Consider the following 21,371-nt stretch of genomic DNA (forward strand, 5'->3'; position numbering starts at 1 on the left):
CCTCCCTATTGAGGCTATGTAGACACAGCCCACTGGTTTAGATGTTTAGAATTTGGCTTTAAGGAAAGATTCAGGTTTTTTTTCATTTCTATTTGTACAGAGCCTATCCCAATTCATTTACATTTTTGCATTTCTTTTGTCTATAAAAAAATAAAATTATAAAAGAGTAAAGGTACATTCACCATATGAAGAGCTAATCAGTGAACATGCTGAACTGGATCTCCTTTACAATTAACAGCACTTCCTGGCACTTGTGCCTGTGATCAGTGAATACACAAAGCAACAGTGGAAAAGGATGCACAATTTCCTCTCTGATATCCATCTTTATTGTCTATAATCACACACACTTTGCAAATATGGTTTATGAATGCCAGAGAGTGTTCTGACAACAGGACAACCTGCCTCTATGAGCCCTTCAGGTGGTAAGTGTTGGATTGGTTTCCTGAAGCAAAGTATTGCTCTGAAAGAAAAATCTATAACAACTGACAGGCTGATCATGCAAGCATGTCTGTGAGTAACTTTACTAGGCACCAATGGACTCATAAGATCATTGGGAAAATTCATCCCAAGAGTAACTATTATTATAGTGTCTAAATACACTAAAAGGATAATAAATGGCACAGTTTCTGCCTTAAGTCTGCATTTCCATTTTTACAAAGGTTGGAAATAAGGCAATTATGTCTACTTTAAGATGACCCATACGTTAGAATGTTAAAAACTGAAATTAAAAACATGTGCAAGTTACCTGGTAATCTCCTGCTGAAGCTGAGAAACAGTAGGCACATAAAACACCACTCCAAAATATACCGTCGGCTCCAAAGCATATTTGTCCAGTTGCTTTTTTAGAGGCTTGTCCAAATCCACCCACCGGCGCTGGTTTTGCTTATTGTAATACCACAGACTGAAATAAGTAATCTGAAAAAGAGGGAAGCAATTAAATGATCAAATCATGTCAGTATTGCAATACCAGATAAAGTGCATATAGTGTGAACCTGGCACTGTCTCCAGCTTCACAAAAGGCTAGAGATACAGGACTAAAAACCATTTAACACAGGAAGGCTTTATAAACCTATAGTCTTAGGATTCAAAACTGCCAGGAGTACTGAAATATTTAACAGTAATCGCATGTAACAGTAATAGCAATTTTTAATAGCATGCCATATTAAATATTATGCAATAACAAAACAAGCCCAGGTAGTTGAAGAAAACACTTTTGGTTGCCTAATATATAAACTAACAGCCCTATTCCCAAAACACTACCACCTTTTATTACTGTGAGCACGCTCATTGACTCTGATAAGACTATTCACATAAGTAAGTAATATTCTTGCTACTAAAAGTTTACTTTTCATGATGCAGCATTAACTTCATGATGCAGAATCAGACTCATTTAAATCTAAATTTCACACCATACAAGAAATGATCAATAATGTCTCATTTGGCAGCCTTTATTCCTGTGAATAACAATTTCAGAATTGGGTCCTCAATGAGCACGGACCTGGGTATAAAAGGTCAATCTAAAGATCAGACAAACCATCAGTACTTTTATTATAATAGTGATTAATATATGGCATCAATGTTGTGCAGTGGTATCAGTGGCAGTAAGGAATTTCCCTAAGTGGTTTATGCACACGCACGGTTATAGATGGTGCGGGTAAAAACACCTATAGACTACCTAACACTTTTCTTTAAAAGACCGCGCTTCCAGTTAATTTTGCAATGTTAACCGCCAGGGCTGAAATATCGTATGCCAAGTGTCTGCATCAAGTTGATTTCCCCCTCATCCTCCCCATACTGAAAGGGTCAGCCATTTCTGAGAATGAGAGTAGGAAAAAATGTGTTCACCACTCTAGGCCAATGGGAACTACTGGAAGCCGCTGCTTCCTGCAACCCCCATTGGCCTGGAGCAGCAAACCACAACCAGTGGGAGCTGCGATCGGCCGAACCTGCGGATGCGGCAGGTAAACAAGTCGGTCCGGCTCGCCAGGGGGCTTATCCTGGCAGGCCGTGTGCCAAAGGTTGCCAATCCCTGCTTTAGAACCTCCATGCTTTGGAGCAGGGACTTGAAATTTGTCCAGGGTGTTGACTTGGTGTCAGAGATGTGCCTTTTGTGGATGTGCTAATGGATGAGGGACTCACCCAGGATGTAGGAAACCCTCAGTTCAAGCCCCACTTTTCTTGAGGGAGAGAAGCGATTTGAACAGGGCTCTGTTGCCTCTCAGGTGATTGCTCTAGCCACTGGACTTTAGGATATTCTTGTATGGGTGTCTCAGTCTCTCCTATTGAAGTTGTTAGTTAACTAATTGAATAACTAAATATTAATTGGGCAAGTGAAGAGTTAAATAGCTCTATAGCCTAATAGATAGGGCAGTGGCTCTCAACCTTTCCAGACTACTGTACCCCTTTCAAGAGTCTGAATTGTCTTGTGTACCCCCTAGTTTCACCTCACTTATTCTCTCATTTTTACCATATAATTATAATATAAATATTGTACTTACATTTCAGTGTATAGTATACAGAGCAATATAAGCAAATCATTGTCTAGGAAATTTTAGTTTGCATTAATTTTGTTAGTGCTTTTACGTAGCCTGTTGTAAAACTAGGCAAATATCTAGATGAGTTGATGTACCCCCGGAAGACCTCTTAGTACCCCCAGGGATACACATACCCTGGTTGAGAGCCACTGAGTTAGGGCACTCACCTGAGAAGTGGCTAATCCCTGTTTAAATCCCTTCTCCCCCTCAAAAGAGGGGGAGGGGGGAAGAGGAGTTGAATCCAGGATCTCCCACATCTTTGGCGAGTACACTATCCACTGACTAGGCTAAACCTTATCAAGAAAGTCCTCCTCCCCAAGCTGTTTTGTCCCTGGCTCCTCATGCAATTTAGGAACACCTATCTTCCCTGGTTCTTGGATCACTAGCAGAGATAGCCGCCTCACTGCAGCCTACATTTAAGAGCTTATCTCTGTGACTGGGTTGCGGTTTGCACACATCCCTGCGGTCAGCATCTCCCATTGGCTAGCTTAGTTGGCTCCCTGCCTAGTATGCTGGCTTTGTGGATCGCAGTACGAGGTACCAATCTCTCCCCATTTATTGTACAGGGCACCTAGGTGTCTAGTTCAGGCTTTCCAGATGGCAGTAATATACTGTGATTTTCTAGGGATCTAAAAGTCAGGGGCTGCGATGCTCAGAATCATAACGCCTCAGTCCCTTTAGGGGTTTGGACCTAAGGTACTATGATGAAAGCACCCTAGAAAAACTCAGGAAGATAATTTGGGATTCAGTATTGCATGCCATCCACATGCTGCAAAGAACACACAGGGACAAAGCCACACACTGAATGAAGAGGATAAAGAAGTATTGAACAGGTACCCATCGAATGAGCCCACCAATGTCCATTGTACACTGAATGAGGCATGGATCCTGTGAAAAAAATTGTAGCTGATCATGTAATTAAAGAGCTTGTCTACACAAACAGCTAGACCGTAGGAAGTGCCCCGCATTAGCCTAGAGTGGACTAAATGTCTGTGTGCACCCTGCAGATGCGCATAGGCTTTGACTGAGACTCGCATCAGCGAGGTACATACATTACAGGTAGCGTGCCGCAGCCCAGCGTGGGGCAGAGCCGCAGCCCAGCGTGGGGCAGAGCCGCAGCCCAGCGTGGGGCAGAGCCGCAGCCCAGCGTGGGGCAGAGCCGCAGCCCAGCGTGGGGCAGAGCCGCAGCCCAGCGTGGGGCAGAGCCGCAGCCCAGCGTGGGGCAGAGCCGCAGCCCAGCGTGGGGCAGAGCCGCAGCCCAGCGTGGGGCAGAGCCGCAGCCCAGCGTGGGGCAGAGCCGCAGCCCAGCGTGGGGCAGAGCCGCAGCCCAGCGTGGGGCAGAGCCGCAGCCCAGCGTGGGGCAGAGCCGCAGCCCAGCGTGGGGCAGAGCCGCAGCCCAGCGTGGGGCAGAGCCGCAGCCCAGCGTGGGGCAGAGCCGCAGCCCAGCGTGGGGCAGAGCCGCAGCCCAGCGTGGGGCAGAGCCGCAGCCCAGCGTGGGGCAGAGCCGCAGCCCAGCGTGGGGCAGAGCCGCAGCCCAGCGTGGGGCAGAGCCGCAGCCCAGCGTGCCATCATCTAATTGTTTGCATAGACAAGCTCACTGACCATATACACGATAACGTGCGCACACACAAGGAGCTGAAATAAAGTTACATGACAACCTTAATTATGGCATTTCCTAACTTCTGACTGCTAGAATTTGCTACCTTAGCATCCTTTTATGTAAAATTACATTAAAACAATGTAAGGTAGATGAACTACAGGAATACAATTACAATAATGTAGACTCATACCTCAATTAAAGTTGAGGTATAGGCCAAGCGCTGCCAGATCCCACCTGCTGCTGTGATAAGCTTGTGTATATAAGCCTATTCTTACTACTGGTCCAGTCCATCTGCCCAGGTACTAATGCATTTAGCTGGCCTAGCAATTATAGTAACAGCTAGGGGCTACCACTAATCTTTAGGATCAGTGCAATGTTTAAAGCTGGACATTGAAACCTAACAGTATTTTGGTGACCACTACTGAACCAATGCAGCCTACTGTCAAAATGTGTGTGTCTCTGCCTGTGTCCTATTTCCCCGAATCATATGAACATTTATGAAAATTGACCTTGTGGAGATATGTGACAATGCCCAGAAAACCATTTGACTGGGTTTGATCTGTAGACTTAATCTAAACCATGAAAAAGAAAATGGATTGTTATTTAAAGGGGGACGGGAGGACCTTGAGATTTGGGCTAAATATGCCAAAATCTTCAAACCTGTCAGACCAAAATAAGCATCTAAATCTATATTGAATAAGTATCTTGGTTTTTCGGAGGTGCTGACTGCCTGAAGTTTCCACTCAGTTTCTTCAAAAAGCAGGCCACTTATGTTGTTGCATAAAAACAGATCTAAGTTGTTATGACCACAAATAACGAAATGTGTCTACTCTTAAATATGATTGAGTATAATTGTGTTCATTTAAATAACCTCTCCCTGCCCCCAAAAAAGTGTACACTTGAAGGCCCAGTATAAACAGATTAAAGCCAAATAAAACACTCTGCCAAATCCTGTCTTCTGAGTCACATGCAAGCCTTCTTTTGGCTTCAAGGGTAGCATTTGGCCCTATGAATTCTCAGTAGAGGTAGTGCACTCTGGAATACTGGTGCTGATTAAAATAGAATCATTTTTTACTCATTGCTAAAAGTCTGTTAATAGTAGCACAAGACATTACACAATCCTAAAAAAAGTGACATGACATAATTCTTAAAATATGTCAAGCTTCTGAGTTTAACACTGTAGTGAAGTTTGTTTATTATAGCAACTTATTCGTCATTTAACTCTTGGGCAGAAAATCAAACCTAGATAAAAAGAACTGTAGAATTTCCACTTAACTATTTTCCAGCTAATTACTTTCTGCATTATAGAAAGAAATAGCAGGGCTCTTGTATAATTGTGGAACTGCTGACAAAAAAAAGGCACAGTAAAATTAAAGGAACTAATAAAATATGTCTAGAGAATACTAATATGGAAACCAAAATTTTAGGTGGGAAAAGGTTGCCTCTATCGCCTACATGCATGCCACCTTGCTTTGAGGCAATGGGACTTCACAAGCTAAGCAGCTGGGTTTGGTCAGTATTTGCATGGGAGACAGAGACACAGTTCTGATGATACAGTAGGTCGTGATCTACTGTACCTTCTCCGTCAGTAGAAAATTAATGGTGCTAAAAGGCAAGGTCTTGTTGGCCTTGTACATGAAATATAAACCCGAGGTCTCAATCACTTGATGGTCTCTTAAGAGACCACAGGAAAAACTGAGCTTGATTCTTAGTGCTCTAGCCAAATTCTAATTCTGGTCATCTCATTCTGCCTCCCTCAGTTCCCCCTATAGCGTCAACTGGAAACCATAGTTTTTTCTGCCTACGGCAAGAGCAGCACGCAGAGCCTCTCCCCTCCCCGACACACCACCTAGGAGCAAGACCTGCTGGCCACTTCCGAGGTACAGCACGGTGCCAGGACAGGCAGGGAGTCTGCCTTATCCCCGCTGCACCACTAACCGGGAGCCACCCGAGGTAAGCCCATGCCCCAACCATGAGCCCCAACCCCCTGCCCCAGCCCTGAGCTCCTGCAAACCTGGAGCCCCCTCCTGCACCCCAAACCTCTCAACCCTGGGCCCACCCCAGAGTCTACACCCCCAGCCAGAGCCCTCACCCCCCCACACCACAACCCGCCTACCCCAGACCAGAGCCCCCTCTCACACCCTGAACCCCTCATCCCCCACCCCAGAGCCTGCACCCCCAACCCTTCATCCCCAGCCCCAACCCAGAGCCCACACCCCAAGCCAGAGCCCTCACCCACTCCTGCACCCCAACTCCATGACCCAGTCTGGAGCCCCCTCCCACACCTTGAACCCCTCATTTTTGGCCCCACCCCAGCGCCTGCACCCCCAATTAGAGCCCTCACCACCTCCTGCCCCAGCCCATGAAACTCATGAAAGTGAGTGAGGGTGGGGGAGAGTGAACCACTAAGGGAGGGGGAATGTAGTTGCAAACCAGATATAATAAGATCTCTACCTGCTACTGTAAATCAGCTCTGATTGTCAATTTACTCTATTTTCAGAGGTCTCCAAACTCCACTAACACATACACAGCCTGCTACAGTACAGACTGGCACTATCCCCAAAATAACTACTTTTGTCATATTTTTCCCCCCTCAGGCACAACATAGCATGGTGAGAACACAAGACAATGAATTAGTAACAGCTGCAGAAAAGTATGTGGTATATTAAATTTTGAACTATAAGGTTTAAAAAGACAACTGATGGCAAACTACAAGAAGGCAGATGGAAGTTAATGGATCCCAAAGTAAGCAAGTGCTGATAAGAAAACCCCAGTACAAATCCACTGACTTATGTTTATCAAAACATTTTTAAAAACAGAATACGAGGTCATTTCTGCAAACATTTGCTACTGTAAAATGCTTAATACCATGAGCAGTCCTAAACTAATTAATGCTGTTCACAACAGTAACCGTCTGCAGGACTGAGCCCTAAATTAGTTTGCTCAATAGTTACTGAAGCTGCTTGAAATTGGAAATACAATATTTTGGAAAAATCAACAAGTTATCAATTAACTAAACAGAGTAATCCTATATCCTTTTCAGCTTGCTCTTCTATTTTTGTTGTGTTCCGCAGTCGGGGATTTTGTCTCTGATACAAAGCAGTATTTAGAGGCATCTCTTTTCTAGTACTATGGTACAACATATGCCCATTTCAGTCTTGTACATTTTCTAGTTTATATTTTGTTTTTTTCCTGAACAAAAAGCCAGATTAGTGCAGTACAAAATACACAATACAGTGGTTACAGCAAGACTGGGATATGTGCCAATTTCCAAATTGTGTCAACAGCATCCAGCCCTTGGGGTCAAATTCAACTCTTGTACCACTAGACTGAAGCTAATGGAGTTACAATAATAATAAATGTCTCCCTTTAAAAAGGGATCTGTGTGAACAGAGGTTCTACTTAGCTAAGGATTCTATAAGACCAGTTTCACAATTCAGCACTTCAGGTGTAAATAAATCAAAACATAAAAAAAGAGGGAACATCATCAGATTTGTGTGGGACAGAGGTAAATCTGAGTTACTGAAGAGTTCTCCAAAATGTTTAACCTTCTTTTCAAAACTAATTTGTGTATGCAAATACTCTGTCTTTTAGTGGAAGTCAAGCATCTGCACCTGGCCAACTATGCATTTAATGGGCCATCTAGCTCAGCAGTTCTCAAACTGTGGGTCACAACCCCATTTTAATAGGGTCGCCAAGGCTGGCATTAGACTTGCTGGGGACCACGGCTGAAGCCTAAGCCCCACTGCCCAGGGCCAGGGTCAAAGCCAGGGTGGCAGGGCTCAGGTGACAGGCCCCGCACCTAGGGCTGAAGCTCTTGGGCTTTGGCATTGGCCCCCCACCTGGGGCAGTGGGGCTGAGGCTTTGGACCCCCGGCCCAGGATGTCAGGCTTGGACAGGCTCAGGTCTCGGTCCTCCTCCTGGGTATTACCTGTAGTAATTTTTGTTGTCAGAAGGGGATCACGGGGCAATGAAGTTTGAAAACCCCAGACCTAGCTTATATATACCATGCGTGTATTTGCACATGCCCAGTCCACAGTACATGTATTCGCGCTGGCATGGGAGGCTGGTCGCATAGGCTAGGAGAGACACTGCCTCTCCAAACAGCCAGGCCCTGCCTCTCCAAACAACCCTGCCCGCTGCTGTGACTCTCCCTGTGTGTGGCTCCAGTCCTCTGGCTCCAACCCCACAGTGCTCCACTCCACCTGCCTTCCTGCACTCTGGAGCTGGGGACGGTGGGGTGAATGGCCGCCCGCCCCAAGGGCTGGGGTCACACCTCCCGCGCTCAGAAGCTGGGGAGGCTGGGGTTGCGTGCCGCCCTCCCTCCCACGCCCCAGGGCTGGGGCCGCATGCCCCTGCCCTCCCTGCGTTCCTTTGTGGCTGGGGGACTAGCTGCGGGACTGGGCCGGTGGCTGCAGGGGTGTGGTGTGGGGGGGGCTATGGCAGGCGGGTTAGGTGGAAGAGGTGTGGCCTGGCAGGGACAGGGGCGAGCATCCCCCAGCTGGCAGTTCACGCATCACCCAGGAGTACTGGTGCTTTTTTGCCCAGCACCAGTGCCCTGAGACCCCACCCATTCAAATACCTCTTTCTTAAAGAGCCACTTCTTTCATGTAAGCTCTACAAACACAACTGATTAAAAGGGAAAAAAAAAAAAAAGAGACTAAATTAACACCTGCCTCCAAATCGCCCACTACTTTCTGTATCCCTCTGTTATGATCTATTCAGGCAGGAATGGTCATTGCTTGTCTTAAATTCTGACAATATTCTCAGCACTGTACAAGAAGTGACAACCATTGTCCTTTTGGCTGGCACTTTAGGCTTGTGGGCTGAAACATGGTGCACTGCTGCTGTCCACATCCTATTCTCTAACCCTACAACATAAATTGTGAGACTGGGTTTTGAAGCCATCCAAGTTGCACTGTGGATCAGAGCATTCACAATAGAAGGAACATGCTGGGGTGGCTGGTACAGGAGAGAATTTGGTAAAGTATCATAGTTGTCTAAAACAGTGGTTTCAACCTGGGGTCAATGGACCCTTGGGGGTCCGCAGACTATGTCTAAGGGGGTCCAAGAAAGGTTGTCATTACCATAGAACAGCGGTTCTCAACAGGGGTCCACAGACCATGTCTAAGATTTCCAAAGGGGTCCACACCACCATTCAAAATTTTTTAGGGATCCACAAAAAAAAAAAAGATTAAAAACCACGGATCTAAAATAGTAGGGAATCACTGTAGTGGGTAACCCCTTTAAAGTGATGGCTAGAGAAGTTTCCAATTTGCTTACCTCCCGCAGTTCGAGTCTCTGAGCCACAGCCTCCAGGCTTTCCTGGCCGGTGCTCTCCACAGAAAGAGTGAACTCCACATATTCATTGTTGAGCAGCTGGATGCGGGCCACCAAGCAGCTCTTGCTGGACACTGTGTAACGTCGAGTTCGTTTCAATTTGAGCCCAAAAGGTAACGGCATCTTTCCCCACGGCCAGTGATGAAAAGGTATCACCACACCGGAAAATGAAGGGAAGTTAGCAGTCTTCTCCCAAGCAATAAGGAGCCCTGAAGTATCCTGCCAATCAACCAGCGGCAGCAGCAGTAGCCATTAAAGAAGAGCAGGTCCTCCACCAAGCTCTAACTGGAGGGAGTTTCCACAGCAGCTCTAACAAGGAGAAGGGAGAGAGTCCAGAAGTGATTTATTTGAAAGGGGAATTGGAGCCATGGGAAATCCACACAGACTTACGTTTCCTAAATCTACATGGTCAACATTTTTCTCCTCCACTATAGAGAGTGGAGTATGCTCTACAACAGCGAAACAAGAATGAAGATTCCTGGTTTGCCACAGACTCTTGGAATGACCTTTGGTAAGTCACAACTTCTTGATGGCTCTGTCTTAGTCATCTGCCAAATAGTGTAATGAATTTTGATCAAATGCGGCTGACATGCTTTAAAGACAAAAACGGCTCTAAAACTGCTAGGTATTTCATAAACTGGATCAATACTTGGATGAGAACGGAAAAACATAGGCGTCTCAAATATTTGGGAGGGAGAGTCACTAGGTGGCACTGTTTTCTCCAACTCAGGACTAAATCTGTGCTCCAGTATTGTCCTAGGAGCACCATGCTATTGGAGGCTCCGTCTTGGACACAATGCAGAACCAAAACACAGGGTCATTAGAGATGCCACAGTTTGGCGTGTCATGTGGTGGTGGGTTTTTAGTTTAGAGCTGGGGTGAGGGAATACTAGCCAGATTCCCATTCAGTTCATTATATTTCAACTCTCATTTCCCCCTGAAGTTCGTTAGCTACAATATTCTTTATTTCCTGTCCTAAACATCCGCACTGTGCTTCAGGTTGCTAGTACTTGCCATAGGGTCCTCCCCTCCACCTCACCAGAGGGGACTACCTTTCAGTGATGGTTGAAGCAATTCTTTTCTAAATCTCCTCAAAGAGAGACTTCTTCCAGGAAACCTATAAACCCTAACAATTTCCTTGACACCATCCATTGCTCCATGTCTCCCACAAACAATTTTCATGCTACCTCCTAAGCGCAGAAAACCCTCCATAAATAAGTCTGGAAACTTACGACCCTCTTTCCAGTACTTTCTCACAGACCACTCCCTATAATAAATTGCACATCATTATTACTATTATTGACTGTTTAGAAAATGTGCCTGCATAATGGAAGTGAAGGTATCAACATTTTCTAAAAAGACAGTATTCACTGCATAGAGAATAATAATGTTTCATAGATATAAGTAATTTGGGTAATTAGTAAGGTTTATAAAGTGTTTTAAGATCCATTCTGATGGAAATTGCTACACAAAGGCAGGCTTCACATAGTAGATTGCTGACATCTAATCACATTCCTGGGGAGGAGGAAACCAAACATTAATCTTGAAACTACCAGCCCAAGGTAAACAACACGCACAGAGCACGGACACACTGATTACCTGAGCCTGGACTTTAAGAGGTTTGTTTGGTTTCATCCCCCCTCTGCTAGAACTAGCCCCACTAGGTTGGCGACTAGAACCTGCTTGGTGTCAGGCTCTGAAGACCCTCTGGATGAGCTCATAGCTGACACAGAGCAGACCTGTCCAGAGGAAGGGAGGGAGGGAGGAAGGAAGGGAGCAAGTCCACTGCCAGGGAGGGCTGAAGGGGCTCAGAACCCAGGCTGTCAAAGGGAGGCTCCCCCGCCCAGACTGTGAGCACCGGGCAGCTGGGGGCAAGGTATTCGGGCAGCTGGGGGCAAGGTATTCGGGCTGTCACCCACAGGAGCTTCTTGACTGTCAGGGACTGGTTAATCTGGAGAGGCCACCCCCAGCCAGGGGAAGGCAAGGGAGGGGTGCATTTAAAGGGACAGTGCTCACTTTAGTTAGGCCTCCAGCTGAACTCCCCTTTAACCTTATGCATTGTTAGCGGGACACATGGGGCAGATTCCTCCTGTGCAATTTATTTACATCTAGCTTTTTTATTTTTTTGGTCCCCTCTAGTTTCCCAGTAGCTTTGTTTCATCACTTGAAACTTCAGGAGGGGGATGGTCAGCTTTTATATAAGCAAACCTGCAAATGTCCTTTTTAATGAAGGGTTGGGGGGGGGGGGTATTTTTTTAAATGCAAATTCACATCCACCTTAACTGAAAGGGTTTTATTTTAAAAAAAGTTAGGGAGGAAATATTATTGGAGCTATTAAATAGGGAATTTATAAAAAGTTATGTTACTCCAGCAGTGTTTAAAACCTAGAAAATCAGAACAGAGTGAGAGTGAATTATAGAGAAAGGAAACAAATGGAATGTGTGTCTATGAACCGGGAGAATATTAACTCTATCAAAATATATGCCTAGCTTACTGCATCATCAGGTCTAGAGTGGCCTGACCAAACAGGACAGGCAAACATCTGGACTCCTGAAAGAGCCAGATTGAAGAGGCCTGGACCTCCTTGGGCTGCGTTTACCACTAATGGATATCAGTGGTTACAAATAGACCTGAATAAAGAAAAGAGAACAGGCATTATAACTACTGGATCCATCGTAGCAGAGTACTACTATTACATCTCTGCCTACCAAATTCTATACAATGATGATGCACAGAAATTGACAGTATACAGAGAACCTGGTGTTGATCAGGGTAAGATATTTCAAGGAAACACTGAGTATAACCAGGAAGTTAGCAATAACTTCAGTGTTACCAGAACATAGCCTTGAAGGCACTAGTTACTACACTATGGAATTTGATAATTAACCCAATCATCAATGAAACCCCAGACTGCTGCAGGCAACATGTTCTGCAACATTAACAATAATAGCAGTTACTAAACGTCTGCTCTAGCACAGTGGTTAAGGACCTGTCAGTATTTACCATCAAGTCTTATTTGTCAGTGGTGGTGTAGCCCGGAAGCAAATATTTATTGTGGACAAAAACATAACATACAAGTTTGTCAAATCATGTACATTGTTTTGCCTGCAAAATATTACAGTTGATTTCTCTCTCTTCTATGGTTAGGAAAGAATCAAACATCAACTCCTTGTTTCCAAAGTCTTCCAAATAACATTTCTTCAAACTAGCATGTGTTAGTATTATATTTTTTTAAATTTATGGACTTTGATTTCTGAGAAGACTCCCCTTACAATTTGTTAAATCAAATACCCTATTTCCAGAACACAGATCAGTTTTGATGGGGGAGGCAGACTCCTAATGCACCTCTCTTTTAGCCCCTTAAAATGTATAAATAAAGATAATCTGTATCTAATTTGAGTATTTTATTATGGATCATTCTGACCCAATCAAGGAAAATTCATAAACTCATACAGAGCTCCATGTTCCCTTTTGTTAGGCACCCTTGGAGGGGAATAAAGGTAGGCAAGAAGGGACAGATGACTGACCCCATGACACAGAGAGTGCAGGGAAGCAGCACCTCAGTGACCTATTTAACTCTCCACATCAGGAAACCCTCCATGTCCTTTTTGCATGGTCATGCTTCTAATGATTTGGAATAGGTTGTACCATTCTATACAACATACTTCCCCAGCTCCTGGCAAATTTCCACAGAAGTCTGTGCAGTAATTAAGGTAGGCTGGATGAGAGACTGTCTCCCTGTATGCATATGCAATACCTAACAAAATTCTAGGTAGTACTGGAATATAAATCATAATGGATGGAATTAGATTTCCCTGCAGAGCCTAGGGTGACGTGGGGTTTCCAGGTTTTCCAGTTTGCTCTGCACATTGATCCATATAGTCCTACTACATAACAATAGCATGCAGGGAAGGTTCCACAGACTGAACCTTGCAGAGTTTCCTGCATACTGAGGGCAGAATCCCGCAGTGGATTTATTCCTAGAAGTGAAACTTGTGGATCACTGACCAAGCTCGCTTTCCTGTGCCTTGGTATTGAACAGATCCTACATCAGATTATGCTCTTTTCTCTGATCCCTCTGGTTCCAAAGGCAAAAACCCAATTATGGAGCTTTTAGTCAAAACTTTAAATCTGTTTTAACAGTTTTAAAGGGGTATAATTAAACATGAATGACTTTTTAGCTCTAAGGCAGTGGTTCCTAACCTGGGGTGCACACACCCTTTGTGGGTGCGAGATGCCCTTTCTGGAGGTGCAAGAATGCCAGATTTTTTTAGAAGATAAATCATCAAAAACACTAATTAAGCATAGGCACGTAAGTAGAACTACTTTGTTTCATCAAACCTATGTATTTATTAATATTATGCATTTTTAAACAATTACTGTACTATACAAACAGAAAATATATCTAGGTTTAAAGAACTGACCTAGAACTTCAACGATTTTTGATAAAAGGTGTGAGAACGTACTTTGAGAACCAAAGGGGTGCAGGCTGCAGTAAAGATTAAGAACCACTAAGGAGTCTTAAAAAAAACAAACAACAAAAAAACCACCCAAACAACTACAACTCACTAACCCCAGAGTGACTTATTACAATTCATTTGTCAGAGTGTCAGATTGCCCAGATTCTCATTGCTTTAGTTATTTCTTTGACAAAACTAGATTTACGCATACGAGGGAAATTTTAAATAAGACTTGGTGGTCCATTAAAAGGGAAGGAATTTTCAAGACATGCCAGGTCCATTTTTAAGGTCATATTGTATTCTCTGCTGTTTCCCTAGTGATGACTAATTTTCTCTTTATCTAAACTATATTTTTTGGTAAATTTTCCTTACTTATAAGGCATGCTTACCTCACTTTTTAAAATGATTCTTAGGAAAGCTATAGTGAAATCAAATAGTTACACTTATTTAATTAGCAATCCATATCATTCACTAAATCAAACATAGCCCCTGACATATTTTACAATACAATTGTATTGAACAAATAACATTTGAGGAATTATGTTCAGAAGTAATTCAATAACTTATTGCTGGCCAAGCACAATTCTTGCAAATAGTGCAGTATTGTTTTCATTTACCAGCTGTCATTTTGCACTACCATATGCTGTCATATTTGTCTCAGGCATTATTTCAAATGTGTGTATCTACACTGTTTTGGGGCTTTTTTTGCAAAAAGAAAACTGTGCTAAAGTGCCAATGCTTGTAAATCCAATCAACTCTCCGCTGAAATTATAAGTCTTTTATTTGGCAGGCCTACAATTTTCATACAGCAGCCAAAAAAGGAATTTCACTTGCTAAATTATATACATCCATCCATCCATGCATGCTACACATATAGTTTTAGACAAGAATTTAGTTCTATCCGGCCAGGAACCAAACAGAATTACCAAGGATTTGAATAGCTTCCTTCTTTATCCATACTCCTAAAGCCTCTCCGATAATTAGCTTTCATTTAACTTTGTAAAGCATTTCATCATAGCTTGCACGAATGACAGTATGCAACATAAAACTGCAACGCAGGGAGGAGAAATGAGGCTCCCGCTATTTCAAGTATTTAAATGTAGAAACATTTTATAAATTATGGGGCGAAGCCTAAAAGCAAAATCACTCCCCTCGCCTTGGTACACTTTTACCAATCAATCGCTGGAATTACTTACTCCTAGGACTAACTGTAAGAGTAAAGGCAAAACGTGCACCACATCACAAACTTCCTCTGCTACCCGGAGCGAAGAGGCCCCGAACTGACCTCACCTTTCCAGGCTGCTCTTATTTATCTTAATAGGAAATACCTGACACTGTGTAACCTGGGCAAACAAACAAACAAACAAAACAAAGAGGGGAAAAAACATGTTATTTCCAACAGTGCCCGCGGCTTTCCCATTACCTGCTGCAGCGATGCAAGGACACAGCGTCTCTCATCTTTAGCTGCGGGACCTCACCAGCAGCGCGGAGAGTTCTTCCCCTGAAGCCACCTCATCTAAATTCCTGGGAAATTGACTTATTATGCTCCCCTTGCATGAAACAGCTGCTATGTCCGCTCCCCCGCCTTCTTCTCCGATCACTCATAGTGAAAACACGCCTCACTTCCTGTCTCAAAGCCCTTGCTCTGGAGATCATTCCACTGGGAAAAGAGTCGGACTGGGAGGGGAACAATATTGCAGCCAAATAAACCTGCAGCAGCCAGCTTTGCAGACACCTTTCATGTGACCTGGGGTATTGTGCTGCTTGAGCACAAAATGAGTTCTCTGGAATATTTCAAATCATCTCTCTCGCTGTGCATTTAATTTCTTTTCCTGGGGGCGTTCCCCTGGCTCTATGCATGCGGAAGGATACGATGAAAGATTAAAGCCAATCCCGTGTGCTGTAGCCCATTACCTCAGAGAGCTGGAATGCCTGGCAGGGAGAATGTCAGCGATGGGACAGCTGCTTCTCTGGCTACCGGGGCATTACAGAAATAGGGACTTACAACAAACAGCGGGCAATCCTTTCTTTTTTTAATCATATGATCATTTATTTGATGCCTTTCCAATTAAAGAAAAGCTTCTTTCAAATCTACTGGTCTTATTTATACCTCGCCTAGACATATTTTTAAGCTTTCATTTTAATTAGGTTTATGTATTATATAAAGTGGCTGTTGTACAACATTATTTTAAGGTCTATGACTTAAAACAAAAGTGATTGGGGAGTACCGGCCCTTATCCAGATGCCTTCTCAGCAGCACTACAGAGTAGCAATACTAGTAAATACAAAATTGATTAGGAGATAGAACTCTCAGCCCTTGGTAAGCCAAAAAAACCCATTGAAGTCAACAGGAATTTTGCCATTAATAAGAACTGTAAGATCAGGCATCAAGTGAGGACTAATTACTTCATGTTTATAAAGCATTTAACTGAAGAAAAGCCTTGTGTAAATGTTAAGGATCCCTTCTCACTTTGTTGGTAATGGAATGGTCCTCCTTGTTGTGGGGGGCAGAGGAAAGCAGTGGCACAGACTTAAAGGGGGACAAGCGGGTGGGGAATCAGACATAATAAGTGAATGCTGATTCATTATCAGAAAATGTCAGTTATACAATCTGAACTCCTCCCCACACCCTAGGCAGGTTTAACTGCAGGTCCACTAGGTAAGCAGTAGGTAACTCAGTAGAACACTAATCTGTGTGTGACAACAAAATGTAGGTAATATTTGTACTATGAGGAACTGCTCTTGAATTATTTCTTCACTGTGTTAGGCCCAAACATGGTTTCTATCACAGTTTCTTTTCATTCTGAGCACAATTTATTTTCCCACCTATCTTAATGCTACTGAGCCATATTTATGATGATCACTGCAAGCCATATATGCCAAGTTAAAAAAACAGATTGAGGGATTTTATGTTGAGAGTAAATATCAGTAACAAATGTAAAAAATTATAGGAATGTTCCAAATATCCTCCAAATATACAGTTAAGTTTAAGCTTAAAAGACATCTCAACATGTTAAAGTATAGAAACACACTATTAAGGTACCCAAATAACTGCAATTTAGTAGCCATACCATGCAGTAATCACTCAATTATACTTAATGCAAGTTAGTGATTTGGTCCCTCCCAGATTACATTATACTGACCTTTAAAGGTATGTTTCCATAGGTGCTGGAACAATTTTTATAGTGGGGGTGCTGAAAGCCATTGAACAAACTGTAAACTCCGTAAATGATGGAAACCACTTCAAACACCTTTCCACCCCTAGTTCCAGCTCCTCTGTATGTTTCTCCCCTTTTTTCTTCCCTAACGGTGTCAACAACCTGAACTGTGTCCTGTAATCTGATGCCTCCCTAATACTATTATCAACACAACTCGTTGCAGCTCTATGTCTTGATGGGTTCCTGAAACTGGGAGTGATTGCTCCAGGTGACTGAGAGATCCCACACATTTTATCTGTTATATCTCCTTCCTAAATCCTGCTTTCAGTGTGATCCTGCCCTGAAGTTGCATCTCTGAGAACACTCTTAGCTCCCTAATTTTTCATCTCTGTGTATTTGTGCATCTTACACTAAGGTAGGGTGATCAGATAAAATATGAAAAATCAGGATGCGCGTGGGGGGTAATATGTGCTAATATAAGAAAAAGCCCTGAATATCAGGACTGTGCCTATAAAAACAGGACATCTAGTCACCCTACACTAAGGGGCATGCATCCAGCTCAGCAGCCCACATTTCCACCTTTCCTCCTGAGAGCCCTGTGTTTCTTTTGGGTTCCCTAGAAAGGACACCTCATGCCCTGCTTCTCCACCTCTCCCATCATTCTTCTGTCACATCCCTGCCCATGCTGCTCTCTGTGTTACCCCTGCCCTCTTTTTTGCCAAGAAGCCAAGTCTGGCAAGTACTGAGGGCAGCGGTAGCTTTACTGTTGTTGAATGTGCATGCTCGGGTCTCTAATGTATGCGCAATAATAGATGTAGACTAGCCCTGGGATGGGGGGGTTGGACCGGTGGCAGCACCCCGCGCCCTTGTTCCTGCCGGGCTGGCACAGGCGCAGTAGTCAGGTGTAATTCAGGCCCCAAGCCCCCTTCCTCGCTATCCCATCCTTGGGCCTGCGAGGGGCCGGGCTCTCCCGGGAGGTCCCAGCCTGGGACACACCTTGGTCCGATGGGTCCCTTCTAGGGAGCAACACGGCTCATGGGCTGTGGTGGCACTGAAGGGTTGTGGTCTGGGGTCCCATTGCCACGTTGACCCCGGGCAGTGGGCTGGTTGCGCCTTCCCTGGTTGGCTTAGAATGAGCTGGCATTGCCCCATCCAGCCTCTCTGGGATTTCTCCATCCTTAATGGAGCTGGTGCAATGCCAGTGGTGCAGCTGGGAACGTTAAATGCAGGAATTCATGGTGCCCTGTTTCTGGCAATTTGGTATCTCTGCCTGACTCCAAAGTTTGTAGCATTGCCAAACCTCCAGGATTCTCCCAGTGTCTCCAGAAATTAAAAATTAATCTCTACTTAAAGATCATGTCATGGGATGAAACCTCCAGGAATACGGCCAATCCAAATTTGGCAACCCTAAAGGGTTGGGTCAGCTTGTTCCCTGACTAATGGAAAAGGGTCACTCCGAAGTGAGCCCACTAAACACAACAAACTCCATTGTTCTCCGGAGCAAGAAGACATTGGCACAAGTGTCTTGATGAATTTATTGGGGAGACACTAGTTCTTGAAAAGATACAACGTACTCTAGAAATCAATAGGAAAGAAGGGTTGCCAGGACTTCTGAGCACCAGAGAAGCTTTAGAGAATGCATCAAAATTTATTCACTGAACACAAGAGACGGTGGCTCCAGACACTTAAAGTCAGACACAGACTGATATTGTCTCAGGGACGAGAATTATTCTTCTTCGTGTGATTTATAAAATCTTCTCTCCTTTTTACAAATGTATTTTCTCCTTCACTGCCCTTTTACTACTTGACAGAGTGTCTCTGAGACTTCCTTTGTTTTTCATCACGCTAGGTATTATTCATGACAAATGCAGGATGTTCCACAAAACAAGGTTAAACCACAAAACAAGGTTAAATCAGGGCTCTCAGGAATTTACAGGGGCTTTTAAAGTATGGAATGTTGTAGCCATGTCAGTCCCGGGATATTAGAACAAGGTGGGAGAGGTAATAGCTTTTATTGGACCAATGTTGGTGAGAGAGACAAGCTTTCGAGTTTACACAGAGCTCCTCTTCAAGTCTGGGAAACTTATCAGAGTGTTTACCTCTCTTTATCTGTGACGCTCTGATTAAGTTACCCAGACCTCAAGAAGAGCTCCGTGTAAACTCGAAAAAGTTTGTCTCTCTCACCATCTGAAGTTGGTCCAATAAAAGATATTACCTCACCCACCTTGTCTTTTTAGGGGACCATTTACGACACACGGCAGTTATGTGAAATGCAACACTGTAATTTATATATATATAATTTGTTGCATTTTTAAAAGGGTGTTAGGTGCCATAGAGACATAAAATGACATAGACACAGTCCCTGCCTTACAATGCTTGCAGTCTAAAATGTGTCCATTATGTTTCTGCAGATGAAACTTTTATCTGTGTTTGCTGGATCCCTTTTCAAGGTATAAATGGGCTCGTAAACAATGAACTGCAGTCATCATCTTGTGCTACTGAATACATTAGCTGAGATTATTATTGAGGTCCTTCAGTTACAGCTTTGTAGTTAAAACTGAGATTTGCACTTAATACAGAAATGAATCACTGATTTATGTATGAAGAATACAGCATATACTCCCCAAAATTACAGCACTTTATCAGAAAATTCATTCTGTATTCAAAGATAATTTACAAGTAAATCCACTAATTAGTTTGAGATAAAATTAATTTTACAATGTCCTTTAGCATTCAGACCTTTCTTGTCTAGAAAACTTTATCTCTGCTCTGTAGTGAACCCATAAGTAATTTTTTACAACTGTCCTTAATGTCTTTAAAGTCAATTTAATCTAATCGGGGACCCAAAACAAAAATTATTGATCATAATTTTATGGTTATTGCATGGTGTTGTTACAGGACAGAGTTCATGTTATTTAGATGCCTTTACTGTTTATTTCCATATTTTAATATGTTTGTATTTCTTTTAAGTTTTACCTTAACTCCTGGGTTTGTATACTTGTTTTTGGGATAATTACAACATCCCTGTAATGTTAATGTTTTTACCTTTAAGTTACTGATATATCTTTAAATGTAGTTTTTTTGTATGGAAATAACCTTTTTTGTTTCAATTATTAAGGTGTGTTAAGACCACTTCTTGTATGCTGATCAATACCGTCTCATTTTTTCCTTGTACTCTCATATTCATCTGGAACCATCTGATGTCTCTTGACTTATTCTTACATTGTAAACTGTTGGGGCAGGGGCTGGTTTTTTGCTCTGTGTTTGTATAGCACCTAGCACAATGGGGTTACCAGAGCTACAATAATACAAATTTTAAAAAAGTTACCATGTGATATATACAGTGATTTATGAAATGTATGTAATATCAACCTTAATTTTTGTTTTAATTTTAGCTTTAGCGATAGATTCACTTATTCGCTCTCACTGCTTTATGGCACTTTGGAGCAGTCCAAAGTACCAACAGTATTCTGGCCTGTTAAACTGGGTTTACAGTGGTCAGGACTGGGTGCGGTACAGTCATGTCAGGGAGAGGAGCTGCCTGGGGTGAGTGCTGGCTCTTGCCAGTGGGGGCCCAACATGCTGCTGCTTTCGCCACTGTGGTTCCTGGCAGAGCCTGTTATATCTGTGGATATGCATATCCGTGGATATGAATTTTGTATCCACACAGGGGTCTTAACTTTTTACTCTCAAAAGGCAGGCGCTTGCAGGGTTTGGTGGGAATTTTGTGAATCACAGTGGACCCTAAAACTGAGGCTTAGAATATCAGGGTTGGAAGGGACCTCAGGAGGTCATCTAGTCCAAACCCCTGCTCAAAGCAGGGCCAATCCCCAATTTTTGGCCCAGAATGGCCCCCTTAAGGATTGAACTCACAACCCTAAGTTTAGGGGGCCAATGTTCAAACCACTGAGAGCTATCCTTCCCCCAAAAGTACCTGTGTGAATCCCATCCTTAGCTGATTGGGATACAGGGTTTTTTTAAATGTTGATTTAAAATCGGCCAATTTAGCAAGGAAGGAAACTTCCTGAATAGGCAACTGGGCAACTTGACTCAGAATTGAAATAAAATGGATATTTCCACCCCGTTTCCGTTTTTTTGTTTTTAAACGGAGGTTACCCGTGTCTGGGAGCCGGGCAGGCGTAACAGAAGGCAGGCGGAGAGCAGGGATGGGGCGCTCAGCGGCGACGGGGAGGCTCTGCGCAGAGGCGACCTGTGGTGGGCAGAGCAGCCGTCCCCGGCGCTCTGTAGAGGGCCGAGAGGGGTGGGCTTAGTCCCGGCG

At 43.7% G+C, this 21,371-nt stretch overlaps 1 protein-coding gene across 2 annotated transcripts in view; it reads right to left on the minus strand.

Moving 5' to 3' along the window:
• The window catches only part of PTPN21 (protein tyrosine phosphatase non-receptor type 21), a 61,209-nt gene extending 45,420 nt beyond the window's left edge, over nt 1-15,789 (minus strand). The window contains exons 1-3 of one of the 2 annotated variants that reach the window (XM_048853875.2): nt 15,358-15,789; nt 9,418-9,783; nt 746-915 (exon numbers count right to left, since the gene is read on the minus strand). In XM_048853875.2, the coding sequence (XP_048709832.2) occupies nt 746-915; nt 9,418-9,597 (350 nt within the window). In that variant the 5' untranslated portion in view covers nt 9,598-9,783; nt 15,358-15,789. The remainder of the gene's footprint in view (nt 1-745; nt 916-9,417; nt 9,784-15,357) is intronic. The other variant, XM_048853876.2, reaches the window with a different exon arrangement.
• Nucleotides 15,790-21,371: the final 5,582 nt, after the last annotated feature.

This window comes from Caretta caretta, chromosome 6 (assembly GCF_965140235.1).
Source record: "Caretta caretta isolate rCarCar2 chromosome 6, rCarCar1.hap1, whole genome shotgun sequence".
Lineage (NCBI taxonomy): Eukaryota > Metazoa > Chordata > Testudines > Cheloniidae > Caretta > Caretta caretta.